At 39.8% G+C, this 25,757-nt stretch overlaps 1 protein-coding gene across 1 annotated transcript in view; it reads left to right on the plus strand.

Annotated features, from left to right (window-relative positions):
* Positions 1-20,550: 20,550 nt before the first annotated feature.
* The window catches only part of LOC116043946 (xenotropic and polytropic retrovirus receptor 1 homolog), a 40,327-nt gene continuing 35,120 nt past the window's right edge, over positions 20,551-25,757 (plus strand). The window contains exon 1 of the mRNA XM_031290981.2: positions 20,551-21,047. Within this exon, the coding sequence (XP_031146841.1) occupies positions 20,979-21,047 (69 nt within the window). The 5' untranslated portion in view covers positions 20,551-20,978. The remainder of the gene's footprint in view (positions 21,048-25,757) is intronic.

Genomic DNA, 25,757 nt, shown 5'->3' on the forward strand with positions numbered 1-25,757 from the left:
ATACTATCATACTGTTTGGATAAAAAAAGGAAACATGTATTATACAATATAACTAACAACCTACAAGAAAATTACATGTCGTACAGGCATTCATGGTGCACAGAAGATGAATTCTAAGGAGATGACGATGCCCTAACGTTTTCTGTAGCAGCACCATCAGGTTAACGTTTCACTTATTCTATGAATTATAAAAAATAACATTTACAGATTGGATTGGCACAACATTCGGTACAGGCATTCCTGGTCCTCAGAGGATGAATCCTAATGACTTTGGTGATCCCCTGACTTTTTCTCTCACCATGAGGGTGACATTTGTGTCTTTAAGTGAACTATCTAAACCAGGAGCCTTCAATGTTTTTTAAGCCAAGGACCCCATAACTGAAAGAGGGATAGAGCAGGGACCCCCTACTACATATATTGTATAAAATTATGTTGCATATTAAACTGGGCCTACAATAACATCCAGGGTGGCCTAAAGGTTTATACATACACTTTTTGCATAGAATACTGACCTATTAAAATAGCTTAATAGTAATTGTTGGCATGATTTTAATAATCATGTTTTAATTTTAAACATACATGTGGCACTGTGAATCCTTAACATCCATAATATATTAGAATTATGCTGACATTTTAATTTATGAAAAAACTTTACAAAAATTTGGAGGCCCCCCCTGCAGTGACTCCCGGACACCCTGTTGAAGATCTCTGATCTAAACTATTTGATGAATTGCAATGAAATTAAGTACAGACATTCATGTTCCCCTCAGGAAAAAATGTAATCACTTTGGTAATCTCTGACTTGTCATCTAATGCCATCATCAGGTCAAAATTAACTTTGGTGTACTGCTACAAATTATTCAGCATGTTAACACAATAATGATGGCCAACTTTGTGAACAGTATACCTACTTAACAACAACATGTTAGTATGTGAGAATGTTAGCATTTTGGTGTTAGCATTTAGCTCAAAGCATCACTGTGCATCAGTACAGCCTCACAGAGGTGATATCATGGCTGTCGGGTTAGTATTCTTAGATGTGTTCAATTACAACACCTCATTTGGTCGATCACTGTAACATTTAAATGGCAGAACAAAGGGCCAATAGACATTTAGAGAGCTTCTATAAACAGAAACCCACCCTTATACAGCTTTCATACATTTAATTGTAGGTCTTAAGATATGATTTCTCTCTCATTGTCACCTGAGAGATTCCTATGGTTTTTAAGTTGAGCTACACAGCAAATTTAGGCTGTAAGGCAATGCAAGTAAGATGAGATGTATGTTTTGTAAGGACTTATAAGTCTCTTTCACACAAAAATAAAAGTTGCCAGTGTACTGGAAATTATGTTTTTGTCATTTAAATTGACACTGATTGTCTAAAACGTTTATATGTGTGTGTGTGTGTGTGTGTGTGTGTGTGTGTGTGTGTGTGTGTGTGGTATGTTTGTGTGAATGGTTTGTACGCTACGTCACCTGCGCACCTGTTTGTATGTGTGCTTATCAGAGGTTAGAAAGGGAATCACAGGTGAGAAGGGGATTGAGGAATTAGGATCTGGGAAACCACACAGTTTTTCAACCTCAGCTGTGTGCGAGTGATGTTTTTAGATCTCGTCTGCTCGTCGTTAATCTTTCACAGTCAGTCTTTTTGTAGGTGTTTTGAAATGCATTTATAAAATAAAGGATTAAACCTTAAGACGATGGCGGACCTCATTATTTGCAGCAGCAAGCGTTGGCAATGGTTTCAGATTCCCTCCAGTGGCATTTTTTGTGGTCAGACTGCCACTACAGGCTATGTAATATAATATAATATTTCCTTAACTCGGTCATGATGTACTAACCTTACACTTTGTCAAACCTTTAACTTGGACACCCCCACACACATGTCTGTGTGTGTGTGGGATGTAGTCCTATTCCTGGTCTTAGCTTCATCTGCTCTATTTAGCCAATTAGACATCAGATTAACAGAAGGAAGGGAGCGAGCAGGGTCATGACCGAGGACACCTGCACCATGAACACAAACTGAAGTACAAGATGAAACAGAGCACCTGATGATTCTGATGACGGTTTATAATCAACACTTAATGAGTGAAACAATATATGGACAATGTAATGTCTCAAAACGTATTTTTTCACCTGGGTGATATTTAGCCTATCATTTATTTATTTTAAAATGTATATGTGAAATGTAACGCTGTTGATAGTCACACTTCTGTTGGAATTAGCATAATTAGAAGAGATGTTGTGATAATATAAAGATTGGTGCTTCTCATGTTTTGTCATTCCACGAATGAAAGACTGCCCTCTAATGTTCATGTACATAATTACATCTGCTGTAACTGCTAGATGCTGTTTGCAAATTAGATATGAAGTCCAGCACTATTCACATGTTAATTATTTTTTCTTAATATTTCATGGTCTAATAATGTTATCACAAATATTCTCTCCAAGGCAACGGTTCTGGGAGCCCTGTCCATTGTTTTTACTGTTAATAAAAATCCTGCATATTATACTTTTAAGAAAAAGTACCAATTCAACAATGTTGAAATACTCTGGTACAAGTAAAGTCATGTATTTAAAATCCTAATTACTGTATGTAAAAGTAAAGGAGTATTAAATGTACTGTATCAAAATGACAACTTAGTGTAATTTTCTGCAGAAAAATAGCCCAGCGATCAGTGTATTCTTTCTTAGAGTGAGAAGGAATGAGAGAGAAAATGCATGTGGTCAGAATTGCTGCTCCAGCCTCCATTTGATGGATGTGTTTGGTGACACATCAGAGAAGTGATGGTACATTGAAGTGTCATTGAACTTTCCGATCTGCTCCTCTCTGGCCCTGCTCCCAAAACACAACTTATTTTTGACTTCATTTGGGAAGCATGACGTAAAACAAGTTCAGCTTGAACAGAAATGTACCCATACTGTATACCTGATTCTGTCTGTTGAAATGACAAGATGTGGCAGGAAGAACATCATGTTTAAATGATGGGTTTATCAGTGTTGCAAACAAACTCCCACGCACTTACATCTTGCAAAAATACATTTATTTTTAACATTTTAGCAAAATTTCACCTGATGAACTAAAAAAACGAAACTTCGCAAATAAGTGTATTTTTGCAAGAATGACTGGTGCGGGAGTTTATTTGCAACTTTTGACCCAAAGTACTGTCCTCTCTCCGACACACCTGTCTCATGCAATAGATGTGTGAACTAAGTATTCTTCTGTTCTGGTGTTTGTAATTGGGACACAGTCCTGCAGTCAAAGAAACTACTCCATAATTTCCGTGCTGGATTGACTCCCAGTCCTAGTGCAGTTCAATCATTTCATGAAGCATCACAGCTCTCAAAGACTGCTTTCACCCTCAAAAGGTCTGAATAGATCCGTTCCCAAAGCAATTTCTGCCTAAATGTCCTCTTAGAGGAAATGTGTTTCATTCAGAAGATCTGGCAGAACTCCTAAAAGAGTGGAAGGACAGCAGCAGAGTCTCCATGTAGAAAAAAGTGTGGAAGCAATTAAGGCATCATCAAATACTGTTAGTGGGAAGGTGCTGCCATGTTACAGTCTGTCAAATGAAAGCACATATCTAACAGAAAACTGGGATGGAGTTTTCCTTTTGTTGTAAATGTGACTTAGTCTACATCCTTGACGATCCACTTCCAGGATTGCTCCGGTGTCGCAGGAAATTCTACCGGATGCATGTAATTCCATTTCCTTCCGTTTTCTTTGTGTTGGAATTTTAAACTTCGGTGGATTTATGAGGACTATAGGCTCTGACACACCAACCCGACGGCTGACCGTCGGCAGAAAAGGCAGTCGGACTGATCAGTCGGCTCCCCTCTCTCAAAAAAGTGCCTCGGAACACACCAAAGCAACGCCGACTTGAGCATACGTTCTGCACGTGCGCGAGATGTAATACGTCTCCATAACAGCAGGCGCCGCTAATCTGTATTGTCGCACAAAAAAATGGAAATGATGGAACCTCTCTCTAGACCTAGTAAACACAGAGCACGCTGTTGTCAGTCATTGTTTTCATCAGAGAGCGTTGATAGTAGTTAAGAAGGATCGTTGTTGTCATTACTCGCTGAACGGAAGAAAATACGATGGCTAATAATAAGAAGATACTGGCGTTGTCAGCTCTCAGGCTTCTTCTTGTGGAAGAAGCACTGATTCGCTAGTCAAGGGCTAGCACCCCACCAATCAGATTGGTCATTGAGTCCAACTGCCCACTGGCCGATTCAACAAGTAAAATCGGCCAAAATGGATGTCGACGGAACAACGACAACGTGACAACGGCACGGAACACACCGAACAGACTTGAGTCACCGACCTCGCCAGACTGTTCATCAGATCTCTGCATCCTCCTCTGCTTTGCAGCATGTGGATGGTCTGGCAAAGCGAGACTAATGTGACTAGTGGTGAAAATCACAAATTACTTTTCGGATTCAAATCATTTTGTTCAGTTAAGTTCAAAGATTTGTTGCCACTTTGTTTTGTTGTTTTTTTGTTCAGTTTTTTTAAAAGCTAAGTGGTTGTATCTCCGTTTGAAGATAATTTAGTATCTATGTCAGTAAGTGAACACATCACACTGTCCAAAGGCAGTTCAACACATATGTAGGTAAGTGAATGCATCAGAGTTCAAAGGTGATGCGTTTACTTACTGGATATCATACAGCCACAACGTTTAGCACTGGTTCAGACTGTCTCCAGTTCATTATGTTCAGTCTGTTACTGGTTCAAGCTGTCGCCTTCATTTCAGTTCAGAAATTCAGCTCTTTACATGAGGTTAATAGTTCAGCAGCCTATTATTTATGATGGTGTGACTTAGCAGCTCTTGATTGAACTCAACATCTTAAACACTGCAGAATTCCAGGTTGTATCCTGACTTTGCTGACCTGTGGGGGTCCAGAGCTCAGGGTTCATACCCTTCACTCTTACTGTCATGTCTCTACTGCCACCGTTATATATGTATATACTTAAGAATGTTTTTTGTTCTTGCCTAAAACAAATGAGTTTAGTCTGGCTTTGCTAACACAAGTCTAGCCATCAGTTGCTATTGTATGCTAACTAAATTAAAGCTGCTTTAGTGCGTAACTTTTTGATATTAATAAACGTCCGTTACATTGCCAAATGAATTGCTACAAAGCTAATTAAGACTATCAGCTCCACACAACTCTCTCTCTGTGTTTCTCAGTATGGCTATGTTCAGAAGATTGTGGCGCCCGGTGACATTCGCGCGCAGAAGCTCGAGTGAAGATAATGACCTCTTCTGAAGGGGTCCATCGTGTTTTTTTAATCCTCCATGTCCTCCTTGGCTACTAGCAACTGCGTGGAGGACAGGTAGGGGCGCGTGCGCGATCACGGAAGGCTTGTATCATCATAAGTTTTGTTGTCATTACTTAGAATTCCTCATACGGGCGACAGAAACTACGCACTATAGCTTTAAAGCGTAACTCTCGCCAAAATGCAACCTAGGGTCTTTTTGTGAATGTACCCGAGTCAAACTTTCGTTTAAAAGCATGTTTAGGACGCAAGCGTCACTTTTAAGATTTACCCTATCTTCGTTTTTCGGTCAAAGGGCCTTTTCAATGGGAGTGCTAGGGACACTTTTATGCTAGCCTCAAAATAGCTATTTTTAAAACAGTAAGAAGGCTCGACACAACATGAGACTTTGCTCCAAGTATGACCAGGGGCTCTACACATGAACTCGAGCATTGAGAACATTGTTTGTGTACACAGAGTTTACTAAAAAGAAAGGTTTTGAGCAACTCACGTTAGCAGTTGTTTACGCTATCCGCCATTTTCCCAGTCAAAAAAAGGCGATCTCAGAATGCAAATGAACGGACTCCATAGGAGGAAATGTCATTCCTATATGAGGCTCCTTTTTCAATTACAAAGTCAATATTGTGTTTCACTAATGACAAAACAACAAATTATCCGTTCATTTATATGGAACTAAGCTTTAGGAGCTTTCCATCTTTACTCTCCTCCCTCGACTATTTTTGACTGGCTCGATAGACGGCGACCGGAAGAACAACAGCTACAGTGAGTTGTTAAAACGAGAATACGGTAAATCTGAAAAGTGACGATTACGTCCTAAACATGCTTTTAAACAAAGGTTTGACTCGGGTACATTCACAAAAAGACCCTAGGTTGCATTTTGGGGAGAGTTACGCTTTAAGTTGTGCACATAATGCAAATGAGCTTGAGGCATCACTTAAAAATAAATGTCACATGGTTGTGGTTGCCAGGTAACAATGGTTGTCCTCAGGCATGCTGCACAGCAGAGCAGGTAGAAAGTGTGTGGGATGGGCTAAGAGCCCTTCCCTACTTCCTACATCCGTACTTCCGGCGCCCTTGCTCAGACCACACCCATCTTCAAACTCGGCATTTACTGTATTTTGATCTCAACTACACAGCTGTAAAGTTTCGCGACTGCATCTTGCATGGGTTGCAACGCTATCGCCGTGACAAAATATGTGCACAGACAGACAGACATACAGACAGACAGACAGACAGATTCCAGATTTACAGTTCCCGTTAGTTGTCTCCAGTACCACATTTTACCCTGATAACACTAACACACACACACACACACACACACACACACACACACACACACACACACACACTCACAAGGTGAAAACATTATACAACCGTGGCTGTGACAAATGTAATATCTTCTTACCATATTCTGTTATATAATAAATAAATTGTCTTTCTTAAAAGTGATAATTGTGCTGTTTTCAAATCGAACAGCTGAATAATGGGGAACAGAGCAAAGTGACAGAGCCAAATGGCAGCATCCTCCCAGCAGGAGGCCTATCCCGGTCTCAAGGGCAAAGAGGGGGAGGGGTGGTGGTGGGGGCGATGAGAGAGAGAGAGAGAGAGAGAGAGAGAGAGGGAGAGAGAGCGAGAGAGAGAGAGAGAGAGAGAGAGAGAGAGAGAGAGAGAGAGAGAGAGAGAGAGAGGGAGAGAGAGAGAGAGAGAGAGAGAGGGAGAGAGAGAGAGAGAGAGAGAGAGAGAGAGAGAGAGAGAGAGCATCTGTCTGCATGGTGACGTCAGCCCGCCCCAGCCTTCTCCTGTGCGTAATCCGCCGCCCGCTCCTCCGCACTGTCCGGGAGGATGAATCCAAACACTTTGATTTCATTTGACAAATTCGTCTCGAACATTAAACCAATTAACCAAGATCATTTTATCACCCTCCAGGGAGTGGGGAAGATAATACTGAAAAGAAACTGCGCCTCATCGACAAGTTTATTTTATTTTTTTAATTTGAAATCTTTTTTTTTTTTTTTTTTTGTCCCACATGAAAGGATCTGGAGAGAAGAGGAGAGACGAGCCGGAGAGGGAGGATGTAAAGGCTTCGGGATGATGGATCCTGCTGGTGGAGATAATGCGACAAGGAGACTATAGCAGCTCCGTGTTCCTCTGCAGTGGTCGACGCTCTTCATATTTAGGCAATTGATTCTTGTTATTTTAAACGATATATCTCTGAATAAGCGGCTGCCTTTGTGCATAGAATAATAATAAAGTGCATATTGTGTATGCTTATTGTCTGACAGAATGTGGTTGTTCAAGCTTATAGGCTAATGCTGCACGGCACGGCCTAGATACTGTAATAATCTGCTCCATATAATGTCGGGAGGGGTAACGTAAAAAAAAACACTCTTATATAACACTCCTAAAGGGACATTTTCAGTGTCTGCGCTTTTCAAAATTGTGTTTATTGTGACCTTATTGTTAGTTTATGATATATATGTATATATACATATATATTTGATCATCTGTAAAATATTCCAGCAGGGACAATGTGTATACTCATTGTGTGTTTACAGTACTGCGGTGCCTCTAGGATGCATATATGTAGATTTTTTTTTTTTTACACTACCTCTAGCCTGTGTAATTTTCACTGTTTAATTATACCATAATAACATTTTAATATCATCGTTGTGAATTGATAATACCATTTCAATTGTATTTTTCATGAGGGAAATGACAGTGTGTCACCATTTGGCACAAGAAAAGACGAAGAAGAAAACCCCTTTTTTTTTTTTTTGCACACTTTAGTGCGTTAAGGTCGTATTTCTCACCATGATGACGCGATTCAGATGCTCAGGTTTCCATCTGTTTACATTCTGATTAGACTCCATCAAAATCTGGACTTAGCCTCATTTAGATCCCTGCAGCCTGCATTGGCTCCACTCTGTAATGGCTGCCTGCTTCATGTGTCCTTGACTTGTCATGGAAAAAGAGCGATTGAATATTATCTGCGTTTGTGCATTGTTTTTTTTTGTTTTTTTAACATCTGAATACTGTCTAACAGGACAGGCAGTTGTAAAAAGTCGATGGCTGCCATAAAGTATAGAGTGGAAGAAAGATGATCAGCAGGTATGTGTGTGACCTTTAAATATTGTCAGCAAGGAAGTGTGTTTTGAAATAATTCCAACAAAGCATAGACAATTATTTTCCATTTGTTCACCTTCTTTTTTTTTTAACATGATGTGAATTAAAAGGCATTTCCTTTAAATATGATAGTGAGGCAACCGTGATAGTACTACAGAATTGCAGAAATACAGACAAGAGACAAATTGACAGTTGATGCTATAGGCTACATATATTTGCAATTCAGTTAAAAGTGTTACTCAGGTCTATATTCACAGTCTGCAGGAATACAAAACATCTATAGTATGTTGTGTTTAACCGCAGCACTTTCTACCTCAAGGTTATTGACTCTGTTTCCCTCTGAGACTCTGGGTGTCCTCTCTCAGTGTTCACAGTGGACCTTGATTTCAAATCAGTCAATTAAGGCACGCGGTGAATGCCAAGAGAGAAGCCTCGCTGCTCCAGAATGGCTTGAATTTGGTAGGGACTGTATGCTGTATATGCAATGTTTTCCCTAGGTGTGTGGAAGACTTAGGTGCATGTACTGTATTTGGCAAAAGGGTTTAGGGGTCCTCCCTCAAGAAAATGTGAATTTTTTTTTTTTTTTTAAATAAAAGAAATATGCAATTTCACATCATTTTGGACCATTATTATTACCATATCTGTGTCTAAAATGTTGGAAAAGCTCGACAAGATATTAAATAAATAACATTAAAAAAAAAAGCTTGAAGACTAAACTTGCTAAAGAAGTCCACTGGGGACCAACTACAATCAATTAGATCTGAGAAAAGGCACTTAGTTTTGATGCTTAGTTTTGATGATTTTACATTTATTCGGCTTAGGTCGTGGCAAAAACGGCTTGGGTGCTGCACCCAGGCCTTATCATTGTAGGGGGAAATGAAAAATGGTAGGGTGTATGTGAGTGTGTGCTGCAAATAGTTTATGTACAGTAGCATGCCTCTCTCTGGAATGTATATCACAGCTAACAGTACCATACTGGTATGTGCTCGGTAATTGTCTAAAATCATTTATTTTCTGTTACTGGTTATTGTTTGGAAAAGCAGTGTATTTTCCATTTGTAATGCCTTTCGCAGGGATGAATGTCATCAGGAGGGAAACTGGCTTTGCATCCTCATGCTGACCTCACTGCTGTGTGTAAAAAATAATGATAGTGGTTGCAAAATCCAACATTTTTTTCCCCTTTTTGTTCTGACCTTCTTAAAACCCAATATGTATTAAAGTGGTAACTCTTCCCTTTGCCTCAACGTGCACATTTGATGACAAAACAGAAATGAGCATAATGCACTGTTATACCAAATAAGAAATACACAGGGCTGGAAGATGTATTCAAATAATAGTACCTTAAGTAAAAATACAACACAATAAAAATTCTCTGTTATAAGTAAAAGCCCTGCGTTCAAAATATTGACCTTAGTAAAAGTACAGAAGTACTAGCAACAAAATCTACTCAAAGTATTAAAACAAGTACTTATTGTGTAGAATAGCCACTGTCATTGTTATATTATCATATTATATAAGATATGTAGGCTATTTGGGTTGTGCATTATGTCATTTGTGCAATACGTAGGCTATTGGGGTTGTGCAATATGTTAGTTGTGCAATACGTAGGCTATTTGGGTAGTGCATTATGTCAGTGCATTGGGTCATTTGTGCAATACACAGGCTTGCATAAATGGTTGGGCAATATGTTAGTTGTGCAATATCTCAGTAGGCTGTGCTACACTTATTGCGGAGAATGCAGCCGACAGGGTTGTTCAATTAAAAAGGCCAATGAAAGGAGTAATTAATGTGCTTACTATATAGGTACCTGTCTAATGTATATGAAAGCATGTTTTGTGTCGCCTGAGAGTATGTGTTAAGAGATGCTTATTTTTGTATTTTGTGTTGTCTTTGTACAGCTTCAGAACAGACAGAGTCCAAAACAAATTTCCCTTCGGGGACAATAAATGATATCTTATATTATTGATGTATTGATAAATAAGCAGTACATTAATGTTGTAGTTGGTGAAGGTGGATAATGCATCCTATTTTATACACCTGTGTGTTTTGTATTTAAGTAAGTAGAAGTTAAAAGAGGCATAAAATGGAAATAGTCAAGTAAAGTAGGCCTACGGGTATGTCTAAAAGGTCTCTGGTCGTCACGGTTACCTCAGCTCGGGCTTGACAGACAGTTTTGACAGACATGGCTTTTACTAGACAGTCAAACTCAAACATAAGAGGTTATTGTGTTGCATTATGGGAAATGCAGCACCTAGTGTTTTTGGAGTTTGACACATACAGGACTAAAAGCTCCGCTGCTTCGACTGTGATCACTCGTCTTCCAACACATTCTCACTCCCAACTCGTCAAATATAGCAGTTTGGTCAGGACCCCTCGGCGTCACTTTTTAACGCTCTGGGTACCCCAGTGCTATGGAGTAATTTCCACTGGGGACATGTCCCCCCCCACTTTTTCAAATTCTGTTTGTGCCCCCCCGATCACCAAGACCTATAACTTATTTTATTGTATAGGTCTCGGTGATCGGCCTCTATTTTATAGAATAAAGAAAGTAATTATACATAGTTAAAAACTATTCTACTATGATCAACTTAATTATTTCCTGGATTTTGTATCACCGTAGTCGCTAAATGTATGTTGAAATGCATGGAATGGGATTCAAAAGATTCAAAAGATTTGTTACGTGGAGGACCCCCCCCCCACACACATACACACATATACACACACACACACACACACACACTTCTCAAACCAAAGTTACACCCTTGGCCCTGTGGCATCATTTTTCAACGTGCAGAGTAGTCCCGTTGTGAATTCAAACCAAACTACGTTCCCATACTGACGCTTTCACATTGGCGTCACTGGGGCACCCCTGCGCGTCAAACTGGGACGCTCCACTACGGCTGCTGTTTTAAACAGGGGGGACACGTGGCTAACGCAAATTCAAACAAAACTATGGAAAAAAAACCTTAGGCTACATCTACACTACTTCGTTTTGGTTTAAAAATGAATATCTTTTGCTACATTTACATCTCGCATCCACACTACTTCGGCGTTTTCCGTGCCCCTAAAATGGAGACATTTGGAAACACTGCTGCCCCAGTTTTTGATTTGAAAACCGTGGGGTTGCTTTGTAGTCTGGACTTTGAGGTTGCTGGGGACGACTTTGTATTTCCTGTCTGTTTCAAACTACTGACACCAGCTTGTTTACATCCAAACAGCCTTGTTAAAAGACTAGCCAGCCTAATCTGACCCTGGCTGGCTGTTAATCCCCGGTAATGATTGCTCTCTGAATGTTTCCACAGGCCATATGGTTTGTGTCAGCCACTCTCAGTGTTTCATAGACGTTTCAGGTTGTGTTACAAAATCCTGTTTAAAGTTGTCTTTTATGCATGTATGCCGTATAACGCATACACACACACCCACTCAGCTCCATTCACACACTCACGCACACACACTGATTATGTAATCCAACATTGTTTCTCTCTATTGATCTAGTTACATGCTTAAATGTATTTCAGGTTGCATGTCTGTCATATTAATCTTTCAGAAATAGGCAGAAAACATGTCGAAATACATATTATATAACCAAACGGTGAGGCAACTGCAGCCTTCACGGTATATTTGTGTGAAATGTGACTGCAGTTGCATACTCAGGGACCCTGTCAGTGGTGACGGTCTGTTTACAGGAACAAAGTCTAAATCTCTTTCAATATAGCAACAAAGACACATACGTGGCCTTGTACTCTAGCTAAGAATTAAGCATGGATAGTCAATAATATTTAACAACAGCACCAGGAATAGGACATTCAAATTGTCTTCTGATAAAACATGATTAAAGAAATGAATGATAACACTAAAATTAAATAAAAATGTGGTTTTGTGATCGTTAAATTTAGAGCTGTAAAGTATTTATAGGTTTTCATGATATGTAGGCTGACTCATTGTCGTGGACCAAGCAGTCAAGGAACACAAGAACACAGGTTTAAAGGTCCAATGTGTAGGAATTTCTCCCATCTAGCGTTGAGATCATATATGGCAATAATTTCTCTCGCACCACGCAGTTCTAAGTACATATTAGAGTTACGGTAGCCTTCACGCTTCAAAAAGCCGTTCTCTTGCTCTTTTCAATATCCTTTTTCTTTTTCTGGGCGAAGAAGAAGACTCCTGTTCCTGAAATTTGGATTTTGCATGATTGAGCATTAGCAGCACCTGTGAGTTTATCATGTGACAGCGAAAACGCAAAAGACGGAGCAGTATGTCCTGTATGTCCCTTACCGGCTAACGTATTTCAAGATGGAGCATGAATATGGAACGTCTACCCCAGTTCATGCAAATGCAAATGTAAAATTTCAAGCCAAAAGGAATACTTGGAATTGATGGTGGTGGTAAATATTTATGAAAAAGGACAAGTTTGTGAATGGGAAACACCGATTTTGATAATGAACAACTAAACACATTACACACTGGACCTTTAAAGTTGAAAAGGTTGGGTTTATTTCTTCCAAAACAAGGATTCACAAGTAAATAAGGAGATAAGAGTAATATGGCCCTTAAAAAAGTTCAACAAAACATAACTCTACTGAAAAATAAGGCTAACAAAATCTCAATGTTAACTCCTTTAACAGACCTCTCAAATGAGACGTGAGGGATACTTATACACCAACTGTCCAAACCAACAAACACACAGAGGGGAGTACAACATGAACACTAACTACAACTTGCAGGAAGAAACTCTGATCCCCCCCCCACCCACCCCCCCTCTGTTGTCAGATCTTTTGGAAAGGTCCAAGACTGGGGCCTCTGCATAAAATCAGGCTCCATCCTCTGCCCAATCTTTGGTTCACCAGGAAGAGAACTGCAGCCAGGTAACTACTCAAAGTGAAAAAGAAATGAAAGAATCTAAAATGAAACGAAATTGCATCAGGACAAACAATGTAAACTGTGTGGTAAACCAGTGGATTATCTAGGTGCTAATGAAGTCATTTCAAACCAAACAAACTGTCTTTTATGTACCATAATGTGACTGCAACTTTAAACAACTGAACATGTGGTGATGTTGGAGTGTGTAACTTAAACCTTCAATTGTGTGTCCGTGACCACCACACTCAAACATAATTTGGATTTACTGAAAGTAAAGAGAGAACAAACTGGACTGGTGGCATTTCAATTCCAAACTTTATTTTCAGGCTTTTCAGTTCTGTGTGTGAGAACAAATTGGTTCAGTCCTCCAACAACTCAATGGGTAGACATGGGCAGTAACGTCCTGGCACCAGTTCCTCTCAAGGAGATTGTGTACACACATCACTGCGTTCAGGCACTGGGAGGAGAACTAGGACGACCGACAGAGGAGACTGTGCAGTACAGCACAGATCTACCGAGTTGGGCGGATTGGTCTTCTGTTAGAGCCACAAAGTATTGGAACTCTGTATGAAGTGAGATCAGAGAATGAAATAACTTTGATGGTTATATCCCTTGTGTTGTCCTCAGGTAAAATTTGACCCCGTTTTCAAAGTTTTTAACATCAAAAATATGGGTTTCTTTCAAACAAATTGCCCAAAAATAACATGGATGCATGGATATACAGTTGTGCTCATAAGTTTACACACCCATGCTAAAGTTAGAAAAAGAGGAATAAAAAAACATCTTTTGGAAATTGATCTTAATGCCTTAAAAAAATTAGGAAAAATCCAGCCTTTAAGGACACCAATTTTCTTTGTGAATGAATAATGCATCGTATATAAATAAATGTTCTTCCTTAAAATACAGGGGGCATAAGTATACATACCACCTACAGATTGGCATGGGGTACTTTCCATAAGATCATCTCTCAATGCAGATCAAACCAGCTATTAGGCTAACTGTAATAAAACCATGCCAATCTCTAGGTATGGTGAAGGGTATGTGATGATGTGGGTCTATTTTAATTCCAAAGGCCAAGGGAACTTTATCAGGATACATAGTATCCTGGATCCATGAAATAACTGGCCTTTAAAAATAAAAATCTGCCTGCCTCTATGGGAATTTAACATAGGGGTGTACTCACTTATGCCCCCTGTATTTTAAGGAAGAACATTTATTTATTTACGATACATTATTCATTCACAAAGAAAATTGTTGTCCTTAAAGGATGGATTTTTCCTATTAAGATCAATTTCCAAAAGATGTTTTTTTATTCCTCTTTTTAGTCAACTTTAGCATGGGTATGTAAACTTATGAGTACAACTGTAGATACGTTGTACGGAACCCATACAACATTTTTTTTTTAATTATGATTATTTCCATTAAATTTGGGGTCTTTTGTTTTATTTTATAGCATTTGAAATTTTTTTTTAAATGGTTTCAAAACTGTATCCTGACTAAACTTTGACAGTCTGTGATCCCCTTAACATCCTCTGATCTTAACACTGTACCGCCCTTACTTAAAAATTGGTGAGGTTGGGTGAGGGATTGGAAGTGGTGGGGATAAACAAAAAAAATAAAATAATTAAAATAATTATTATTATTAAAAAAAAGCCTAATCTGTAAATTGTGTTCATTTATATTTGGACACATTGCCCCAACTTCAAAGTGGCTTGTGTTAAAAAGCATTTGGCCTATAATGTGGTCAGCCACCAAACAAGATAGGGCCAGACTGCAACGAACAATTAGGGCTGCAGAAAGGATCACTGGAGCTGACCATCCCTCCATCCAGGACCTGTACCGGTCCAGGGTCAGGAAAAGGCCAGCAAAAATCTCTGCAGACCCCTCACATCCTGGTCACAAACTGTTCAACCTCCTTCCCTCTGGTAGGCGATACAGGGCACTGCTCACCAAAACCAGCCGACACAAAGTCAGTTTCTTTCCCCAAGCAGTCAGAACGCTCAGAAATAGCCCATATATTATATATTTCTCACTGTCCTTCTGTTTTTTTTTTCTTGTATGTTAAGTGAGTGTTATACTTAGAGAGCAAAGATTAACCGGAGTCAAATTCCTTGTTTGTTTGCGCAAACCTCGGGCCAATAAAGCTGATTCTGATTCTGATTCTGAAGTTGTGTTACTACTACCTTTGTCACAAAACTGTAGCACTGAAACGACAAAGTCGACAGAGCTGCAAAACAGCGCAAATTCACATTTGAGCAATTCTTTTGGTAATCTGTCTATAGGAAAACTTGGAGGGAAACTAAGGAATTTACTTAAAGCTTTGTCTTTAATTCTTAAGTCTGTATAGAAGTCAAATCATTATTCATCCGGAGTAACGGTACACATTTTCCCCTTTTGAATTGAACGTACCTTCCACAATGGTTAAATCAAGTTATATACAACAGTGGAAACAGTTCTGTGAAAAAAAAACAAATGTCTTCCAAAAAAATTTAAATAGCTCTGAAGTGTAAAGACTGATGTTACCACTACTAGTGCTGGGCTGCTTCTACTTCTACACTTTGAATACTGCTTCTGCTGTAACTAACAGTACTACTAGCACCTTTTTTTTTGTTCAACTCTGCTGAAAAAAACATTCAATATAAACAATGAGAAATATGACAGCAAAGAGTGTCTTAAAAGACAAGATTTTTGTTTCAAATTCATCTTTATTTGAAATAAAGGAACGCAGGGATGCAATGTCTTGTCTCGAACACTAGAGGGAGTAGATAGATTTTGTATTGATCCCTAAAATGGGAAATTACAGTGTTACAGCAGCAAAATATCAGACACACAGCAGACATACAGAATATACATGAAATAATAGAATACAATAAACATGAAATAATAAATAGGATAGAATACAAGAACCAATATTTCTTTAAAAAAAATGAAGTGGAGAATGTACAACATATCTACAAGTTAGGAATAAAAATGTACAACTACTTAAATAGTACTAATAAAGATGCAAGTAAACCTATGTTTGTGCAAGTTGCACTTAGTGCAGTTGTGATGTATAGTGATGAATATGAAAAAGTTGTATTGCCTGTGGTAGGAATGATTTCTTGTAGCTTCTCTTGTAGAGAAGGTGCTCCTCTGTTGGACCAGTGTGTGTGTGTGTGTGTGTGTGTGTGTGTGTGTGTGTGTGTGTGTGTGTGTGTGTGTGTGTGTGTGTGTGTGTGTTTGGGGGGGGAGGTTATCCATGATATGGTATATAAGTTTGTTCAGTGACCTCCTCTCTTAGTTATTAGTTATTATTGCAACTCACTGTACCTTGGTGTTGGCCAGTCCTCATTGTATCGCCTGCAGCTGTTGCAAAATGCTGCAGCGAGACTTTGACTGGCACAAGGAAAAGACCGATTCTAGCATCCCTGCATTGGCTACCTATTAAATACAGGATTGATTTTAAGATTCTTTTATTTGTTTTTAAAGCCATACATGGACAGGCTCCCCAGTATGTCTCAGAATTCCTCAGCCCTATACTCCAATCCCAGGCCTCTTAGATCCTCGAATCAATTGTTTTTAACTGTTCCTCGATCGAGGTTAGTGGGTAAGGGAGATCGTGCCTTTTCTGTGGCAGCTCCAAAGCTTTGGAATAATCTTCCACTTTGTCTCCCCCTCCATTGATAGTTTTAAAACACATCTCAAGACATATTTGTTTTGAATGGTCTTTGGTTGCTCTTAGAGGTTTTTAGCATTTTAGTAATTATTTATTTGTATTCAATTATTTAGAAATTCTTTTATTCTTACATGTTGTACTGTATTGTCTTGCTTGTATTGCTATTTTATTTTTATTTGTGTTATTTTATGACTCCTTTTGCTTTGATTTTACTTGTTGTGCCGTGCACTTCAATTTGTACAGCACTTTGGTGAACTCCGGTTGTTTTAAACGATGTTTTGTTCAGTCTGTTTGTGTTGCTGGCTCCGATGCTGCTGCCCCAGCAGACGATAGAGGAGAACAGAGCGCTGGCCACAACACACTGGTAGAACATCTCCAACACTGCACACGTTGAAGGATCTCCGCTTCCTCAGGAAATCGAGTCTGCTCATCCTCCTTCTTATAAACAGCAGTGCTGTTGATTTTCCAGTTTGGCCTGCTGTCAATGTTAACTCCCAGGTATCTGTTACTTCTCAACCATGTCAACATCGCCACCAACAGCAGGTGATTCTTACCAGCCCACTCCACAAAGTTGTCCACCAGCGCTCTGTACTGTAATCTCATTATTAGCAAACCCCCTTAAAATAAATCTTAAAGGAACAGGTCGACTTATTGGGACTTTGTCTTATTCACCGTATCCCCCAGAGTTAGATAAGTCCATACATACCCTTCTCATCTCTGTCTGACGCACCCACCGGTAGCTTAGCCTAGCACAGATCCTGGAGGTAACTGGCTCCATTTAGCCTACTGCTCCCAATAAGTAACAAAATAACGCCAACATGTTCCTATTTACATGTTGTGATTTGTATAGTCACAGCGTGTACAAATAACAAGGTCACATGAGACACAGCCATCTTCTAACCGTATACATACTGGGAACTATATTCTCAGGTATATATTCTCAGGTGCTGCGAGCAAATCACTCCGCCCAAGTAGCAGAAGTAGCAGTGCTTTGCATTCTGAGAATATAGTTCCCAGTTTGTATACGGTTAGAAGATGGCTGTGTCTCATGTGACCTTGTTATTTGTACACGCTGTGACTATACAAATCACAACATGTAAATAGGAACATGTTGGCGTTATTTTGTCACTTATTGGGAGCAGTAGGCTAAATGGAGCCGTTACCTCCAGGATCTGTGCTAAGCTAGGCTAGCGGTAGATGCGTCAGACAGAGTTACGACACGCACGGAGATGAGAAGGTTATGTATGGACTTATCTAACTCTGGGGGTTACGGTGAATAAGACAAAGTCCCAATAAGTCAGCGTGTCCCTTTAATTTGCAACTTGTATTTCATGATAAGACTTTAAATGTTCAAAACAAGCTACAACAGCCCTCACATCAGCATTATTAACAGAAATAGAAGGTTACATCCTTTATTTTTTTTCCGCTTGGGACCGAAATCTGCACCTGCACCTGCAAAAAGCTTAGATGTTCCATTAACAAGTTGAAGTGGTCTCCACTTTAATAGAAGGTTCCCCTGATGAGTCGTTGATGTTGTTATTCTTATTCTTATTATCTAATTGTTGCGTAAAGACATCACAGATCTGTTTTATGACGGCCGTTTCCTTGTTTATCTCTGTTTATTGTGTGACATTGTTATGTCTGGTGTTACAGTGTGACAGATAGTGTCAGTGAGATTTAAAAAAAAAACAAACTAGTGACTACTTCCAACAGGTTTTAGACTGTAATTTGAGTACTTCACAAAGTATAATAAAGGCGTGAGAGTACATTTATTCATAGCTTGTTGAAGACAAGTATTTTAAGAGAACGGTAAAATGATATAGATGTGTTGATAATATAATTGGTTATAGAGCATATGTAGATATGTACAGTATGTAGCCAGGATATAAACATCGACACTTTATTAAAGGTGTTTTAACACAACTTATTAAGGCCCTCCTTTAGAGACAGAAGCCTATATTCCTCCATGATATACACAACATTTAATGTTAGAAATGGGAAGACCAGCGCATCTTGCTGCAGTTTTGTAAGATAGGTACAATGTTGGTTAGTGATATAATAATAATAATAATAATAATAATAATAATAATACATTTTATTTAAAGCGCCTTTCATGACACCCAAGGTCACTTCACAAACAAACAATCATCAAACATCGTTAAAATTATAGTCATCTAATAAAAATAAAAATAAAAAATAAATAAAAGTCACTCAGTCAGTCCATAAGCCATCTTGAAGAAATATGTTTTAAGCATGTTTTTAAAGTCAGTAATTGAGTCACAGTGTCTGATGTGGTGCCAGTGATATCTGGGACTAACACAGTTATAGTAAGATTGTTTCATAGTAGGGGACTTAACATCAGCAAGTTCATCTTCAGGACACAATTGCAATCTATGTAGGCTAAAATAAATGTGTTGATTTGTAGTGGCTGGTTCCTCATGGTTCATTTTTCATTTCTCTAGTCAATTCCTTTATACTGTGCAAGTTTTTATTATTATTATTTATATTTTTTTACCTTTCTTTTATATGGCTAAACCTTTACAACTGATGGTATTTCAATTGTTTTTTGCTGTTATATTTGGGGTGGTGGTGATGGTGCAGTGGATATGACATATACCTTTGGTGTGGGAGACCTGGGTTTGATTTCTCACTGTGATTCATCAACCAATGTGTCCCTGAGCAAGACACTTAACTAGTTGCTCCAGAGGCGTGCGACCTCTGATATATATAGCAATTGTAAGTCGCTTTGGATAAAAGTGTCAGCTAAATGTCATGTAATGTAATATATTTCCATACTTCCCACCACAAGATATCATAAGGTGACTGTTATTCTTCGTTTTCCATGGATGTATATATTTTGATCTTGTGACTGCATTCTCACCAAGTCAGGCACAAACACACCCAGAGGATATATGTCATGGTAACTTTCCGTCTGAATTCCCCCCCCTTACTAAAAAGACAATCTACATCTACGTCGTGTTCTCCCGAAGGTGGCTGGCGACGTCACGCGTGTGACATTCAGGTGTCATCGGATAGTTAAGACATTTCACTGTTCACTGAGGTGAATGCTAAGACCGAATTGAAAAGAGATACAATTAAAAAGATTTGCAGAGATACAGGACTGGGCAGTATATTATAAATGTTAAGGCCCGCTATGCGGAGCAAGAATTAATCATTGTTATTATGGTTAAAATAAAATGATGAGGAGTCTGTTTCAGGCATAGACTGTTATCAGGGCATCTAGTTACATTTAGATATGTTGGTGATGAGAAGTTCAACAACATCATGGACAAAATGATTGTTGTTAAGCACACACAAAACCCAGCAAAGCATAGTGGATTAGGAAAACACTAACGTTATCTGTTGACGAACAACAAGAACAGTAATGTCTAAGTAAAACAGGGCATACAATGACAGCTTCTGTCCTGAACGTAATTTGACTGTGTATCACTTTTTATCCCTTCCCTTGATGGTCAGCGCATTGCCCCACCATTAAGTTTAAAAACGACCAGTTTACCCGTGCTGGTTGGATGACGTTTTCTAAAGGAGGGTTGGGCCACACTTTGTTACACCCATCAACAACATATTCATGTGCGCTCAAGATTGGGTTATTTAAATATTCCCAACTGCACCTGAATGCAGCGGGAGACGGGAGGTGGAGAGAGAGAGGTAGAGGAGAACAACAGGGGAAAGAGATAGCAAGACCCAGCTAGCGCCAGCACAGTGAGCCTAACCGTTATTTTGCGATATTGGCTCTACAGATAAAACTACATTTAAGCATTATGTCCTTTAGCTAAGATGCGACTCCACCAGCTTTTCGTCGAACGTGTCCAAGACGGCAGAAAAATGTGCGCCGGTAGCTAACGTTAGCTAGTTTAACGTGAAGACAAAAAGGCATCTCTCTGCCTTTTAGACCGTGCAGCCTGATCGAAATCTTCGGATAACTGTGTAAACGCCTGCAACGTTAAACCAGCTCGGCAAAACATCCCGCTCCTCAACTGACCCACCGGGTCCCGGTTACAATAAAAGCAGGGGAGGGAAAACCACCACGCTGTCAAAATGAAATTCACGGAGCATCTCTCAGCTCACATCACCCCGGAGTGGAGAAAGCAGTACATCCAGTATGAGGTATGTTTGCTTCATATTAAACCTGCACTCTTCTAGCCACCAGCTAGCTAACTCGGCAGCCACTGGTGGTAATGATGGCTAGATGTCTGTCCAGTCTCATACCTAGTGTTATTAGGGTTAGCCATTTGAATATAGCTTCCTTGTCTTTCACTCTCCTGTCGTGATACAACAGGAAGAGAAGACCTCAATTGTTACACCCGCAAGTCAAGCTAAACCGCAGCCTACTAGTGTAAGCTAGCTAGCAAACTACCGTTAGACAAGCTAGGTTAGTTGTTTGTTGCTCTGCAGGTTTCCATCTCGGTCACATCAAGCTGTATTGAGCTGCCATGTACACCGGTCAGCAGAGGCGGCGAGTCTGTCCTCTAAGCTGCTTGGAATGTGTTTAGGAGACAAAAGGCATTTGACTGACTCATCATTTTTTTAGCTAACGTAAGTTAATTTTTAACTTTGCGCCTGTTAACCACCCTGTCTGTCCCCAAATGCTTACCCAGCTCAGCTGTCCTGCTGCTGGTGTTTTATCATGAGGGTGGACGGGGTCACTCGGTGACAGAGAGGCGCTGATAGCTCAATCTGCAAGCAGCAACCTTTGACCCATTATTTCTATTCATATTTGCAAGTCAACTCTTATCTTTATACTGACTGTAAAAAAACAAATTATGATTTTTTTTTTTATATTTGTGCCAGTATATCTTACATTGGTATTCCAAACATACTTGTCAAGGTTGTAATTATGTGTGTTTGGTTTGCAGTACAGTGTTATGTTTATACAGCAGGAACATGCTGATCCTGAGAGAATGGCAGTTCTTATGTAAGTCTTAATAAAGCCATATCTAGCCTATAAGTGCCATTCAAAGCTGTAATCCAGCTGGTCTGTGTGCTGGACAAATTTCATTACCAGGAATCAATCTGTAATCAATTTGTAATCAGGGCCAGTACTTTGGGTAACGTAAAAGGTTCACTCTGTTACACACAGTTGTTGGCACAGAGGGCTAAATACACCAGCGGCAGTGTTTGCAGAACGGTGTTAACTGTATGTCAGTATGCATGATTTAAGTTGAACCTAGAGTTGGGGTTTGATAGTATTTTTTCCCAATCTGATGTCATTTTGATCAAATCCACTTATTGAATCTGAATCCAGCTTTCAACATTTGCTTTTCAGCTTCAGACATTTGTTATGTAAGTAAAAAGTAGCCAACTAAAACTTAAGACTGAAACTCTACAGGTTTTAGTGACAGCATAATGTCTGCCGTTTTGTAGTTACAACCTGAAAATTAATGATTGAATATGCATCTGACACACTGAAGTAACCTTTTAACTGCACATCTTTTTTTTTTCACAAGCTATGATCTAAACCAGGGCTGTCAAACTCATTTTAGTTCATGGGCCACATTATCCTAATTTGATCTCAAGTGGGCCAGACCACTAAACCACTCCAGAAAGATCAGAAACTGTATCTGCCACAGACTTTCCTGTCAGCTTGATGTTGGTAAACGCAAGTTACTTCTGCTCCGACAGCGTTCTCAGGCCATTGTAGAATTTCTAAGATTAAAGTCGTAACTTTACGGAAAAAGAACTTGGACATTGTCTGAGATTAAAGTGGTACGTTTGGAATTGGAATTAATTACTTCTCTGCAGTTTTCACACTTTGCACAGTCATCCAGTGGGCCTGATTGGACCCTTTTGGCGAGCCACGGGCCATACGTTTGACACCAATGCTCTAAACACAGGAAGTCCGAATTCAAGACAATTAGGTTGATGAGCCTAAATTGTTTTTATGATATGCATAAGGTTTGAGAAGTTGATCTGCAGGATTGTTTCACTAGAGAAGACTCCCCACTATGTTGGGCTTGTTGAACAGCAAAACCACACAGTTCAGTTGTGATTTCTAGAGTGTTGTGAATCGCAAACTACACTTTCGTGTTCTGCATATAGCTGCACGGGTCCGTGTGAAGTCAGTGTTGTCTTCTGCCCATGTCCCAGAGGGACCACGCAGAATGTTCCCTTGCAGCCCCAAATTTCACGACAGCGCAGACTGTACGCTCTGACCGTACAAACGTGTGAACACATCCGTGCGCGTAGACGCCGAGTGTAGTATAAACAGCACCACATGCACCGCTCCGTGTACGTTTTGGATCACCAGTCCGTCACAGAGTAGCGTTTCTTTCACTTTATAAACGATATTTGGTCGAGTACAGACACTGGTTTATAGAAAGCATGTTAACCACTGGCAACAGTTTCTTTTTTTTTGTTGTCTTTGAGCAGGTTTCTTACAGAACTAACTTAAGAAGCTACAGCTAGGCTACTGGTGATGTTTGCAGAGCTTCTCCTGGGTCAGAATGGGCCTTTTTACCTTTTTTTAGACTATAAGCACGGCAGTAAGCATTACAGGTCCGCATACAGCAAAGGCAATGAGTCTGTGTTACTTTATTTGACAGAAATCTATGCATTTGTAACGTTTGAAAACAGCGTGTAGATCCTTTATGCAACAGTGCACCGCTGCTACATGTATATAGCGGAAACCCTGATTTACCTGTTATTTCTGACAATTTGTTAAACAAAAATGTATATTACGCTTGAGTTCAGAAACCGCAGTTAACAAAACTGGTCAAAACATTATATTAATTAATACATTATATTCATTAATATTTAAATAAATAACCGTGAGTGTCCGGTACGGCCAGACTCTCATATTTAAGTTCATGTTCTGCTAGTTCAACGGCTGTTTGATAAATTACCCTTAAACACATTTAGAGAGGATTTGAATTGGTGTTTTTATTCTCACTTCGTACCATTTTGGTGCTGGTGATTTACCTTTTGGGGCAGGCTAAAACCTCTTTGGGGGAACCAAAAAATTCTCCATGCAGGGAAAAAACCCTGTGTTTGTCATTTCAACTGGTGAAAACGACCGTCAACACAGTAGACCAGAAGCCTTTTTACCAAAATGCTTTATGCGTTGCTCTTTGCTAATTCAAAAAGACTGCAGTTAACGATTAGTTTCCCTATCGATACATTTTTATATAAAGACTGGTCTATAAAATGTAAGAGAATTAGTAAACAAAAAAAGCCCACCACAACTTCCCAGAGTCCAATATGATGTCATCATTTGCCTTGTTTGTCCGACCAACCGTCACATAAGAAACAAAGCAGTACATCTTCACAACTGAGACGGTGCAACAATGGAAAGTTTGGCATTTTTGCTGAAAATTTTTTTATTTCCAATGCTTCCAGGGTATTCCCCCCACCCCCCCTTCCTCCCCCTCCTCTCTGTACCTGTAGCAGCAGTATCTGCATTGTCTGGTGGTTGCAGTATTCTCACAAGTCATCGCCGGTGCTCTGCATAGTCACATATTTGCTACAGCTCGGTGTGACTGCAGCAGTCTTTCAGTCAGTGCCACTGAGTTCACCACCATACCAAAACATGACATGTTATGGCAGAAAGATGATCTGGAATTTCTATTTAGTGACTTAGAAATACCTAATGACTGTTAGGTATGACTCTTATATATTTAGGTTATTTATTCACTGCGTTCATTTGTGTGCGCGTCTGTTTTTCCAGTCAGTTTGAAGCAGGGCTAAGCTTTCTGGCTCAAAGTCAGAAGCAATCGGTCATCTCCTCTGCACTCCTGTCCTGACACATTGTTTTAGTTCCGTGTTCCTTTTGCAGCACACTCAGTTACATTTAAGCTCTGAGCCAAAGGTCTCTTTCTGCAGTTAGAAATGCAGTCTGTGGAGCAGCTTTCGCCAGCGCTGTTCAGTGTTCTATCAGCCTGCCACCTTGTTAAAATTCACCACAGCTTCGCTCAGCTCCAGAGATCCAAACAACGAGCAAATCAGCTTCTGTACTAATCACCAAACCAAATAACCCTCGAGTGAATTTCAAAGCTTCTGAAATGCAGACCAACCTGTAGGGTCTGTTGCATAGTCTCTTCCAAATGTTTTGTCTATTGAAATGACCTTGGTCTTTGTTAAGGTAGTTACACACCACCCAGACGGCCGACCGTCGGCAGAAAAGGCAGTCGAACTGATCAGTCGGGTCCCCGAGGTCCAAAAAGTGCCTCAGAACACACCGAAGAGACGCCGACTTGAGCGTACGCTCTGCGCGTGCGCGAAACGTAATACGTCTCCATAGCAGCAGGCGGCGCTGCTCTGTATTGTTTCCATTAACAGTCTGATTGTTTCCCAGCAAATGAACACAAGTACACAAGCGCCCTCTAGTGGTACGCGGATGAATCCGAAATATTTTATAGCGTGCTAGCTCATTCTATTTCTATGGTCCATGGCCATTTATTTTTTTTTTTGAGCTGGGCAAATGCAGCAAACAGCAGACTGTTCAATGTCCGTTCTATTCTAATTCTATTTCTATGAGATTAACTCAAATGACCTGGCCTGGACAACTATATTGTTATGTTACTGTATATTGTTATGCAGGGGATACCCAGCCTAATATAGTATCTTTGTTGCACTGAGAGGGATACGTATTATTCTTCGAGTGCGTTTTTCTGTTGCTTATTTTAACAACAGTTTCACATGGACTCCTGTTTCTTACTGCTTATGCAGGGTTTGGATGCAGACCAGATGTAGCTTGTTGTTCCACCCAGCTGTAAATCTGGCCCTGGGCCCAGTTAGTTTTAGTCCTGTGAAGATGTGGGACCCAGGCCTATGAGGTTTGCAGAGCCATGCTGACCAGGGCTGTTACATGAATGTCGTGTT

This window comes from Sander lucioperca, chromosome 9 (assembly GCF_008315115.2).
Source record: "Sander lucioperca isolate FBNREF2018 chromosome 9, SLUC_FBN_1.2, whole genome shotgun sequence".
Lineage (NCBI taxonomy): Eukaryota > Metazoa > Chordata > Actinopteri > Perciformes > Percidae > Sander > Sander lucioperca.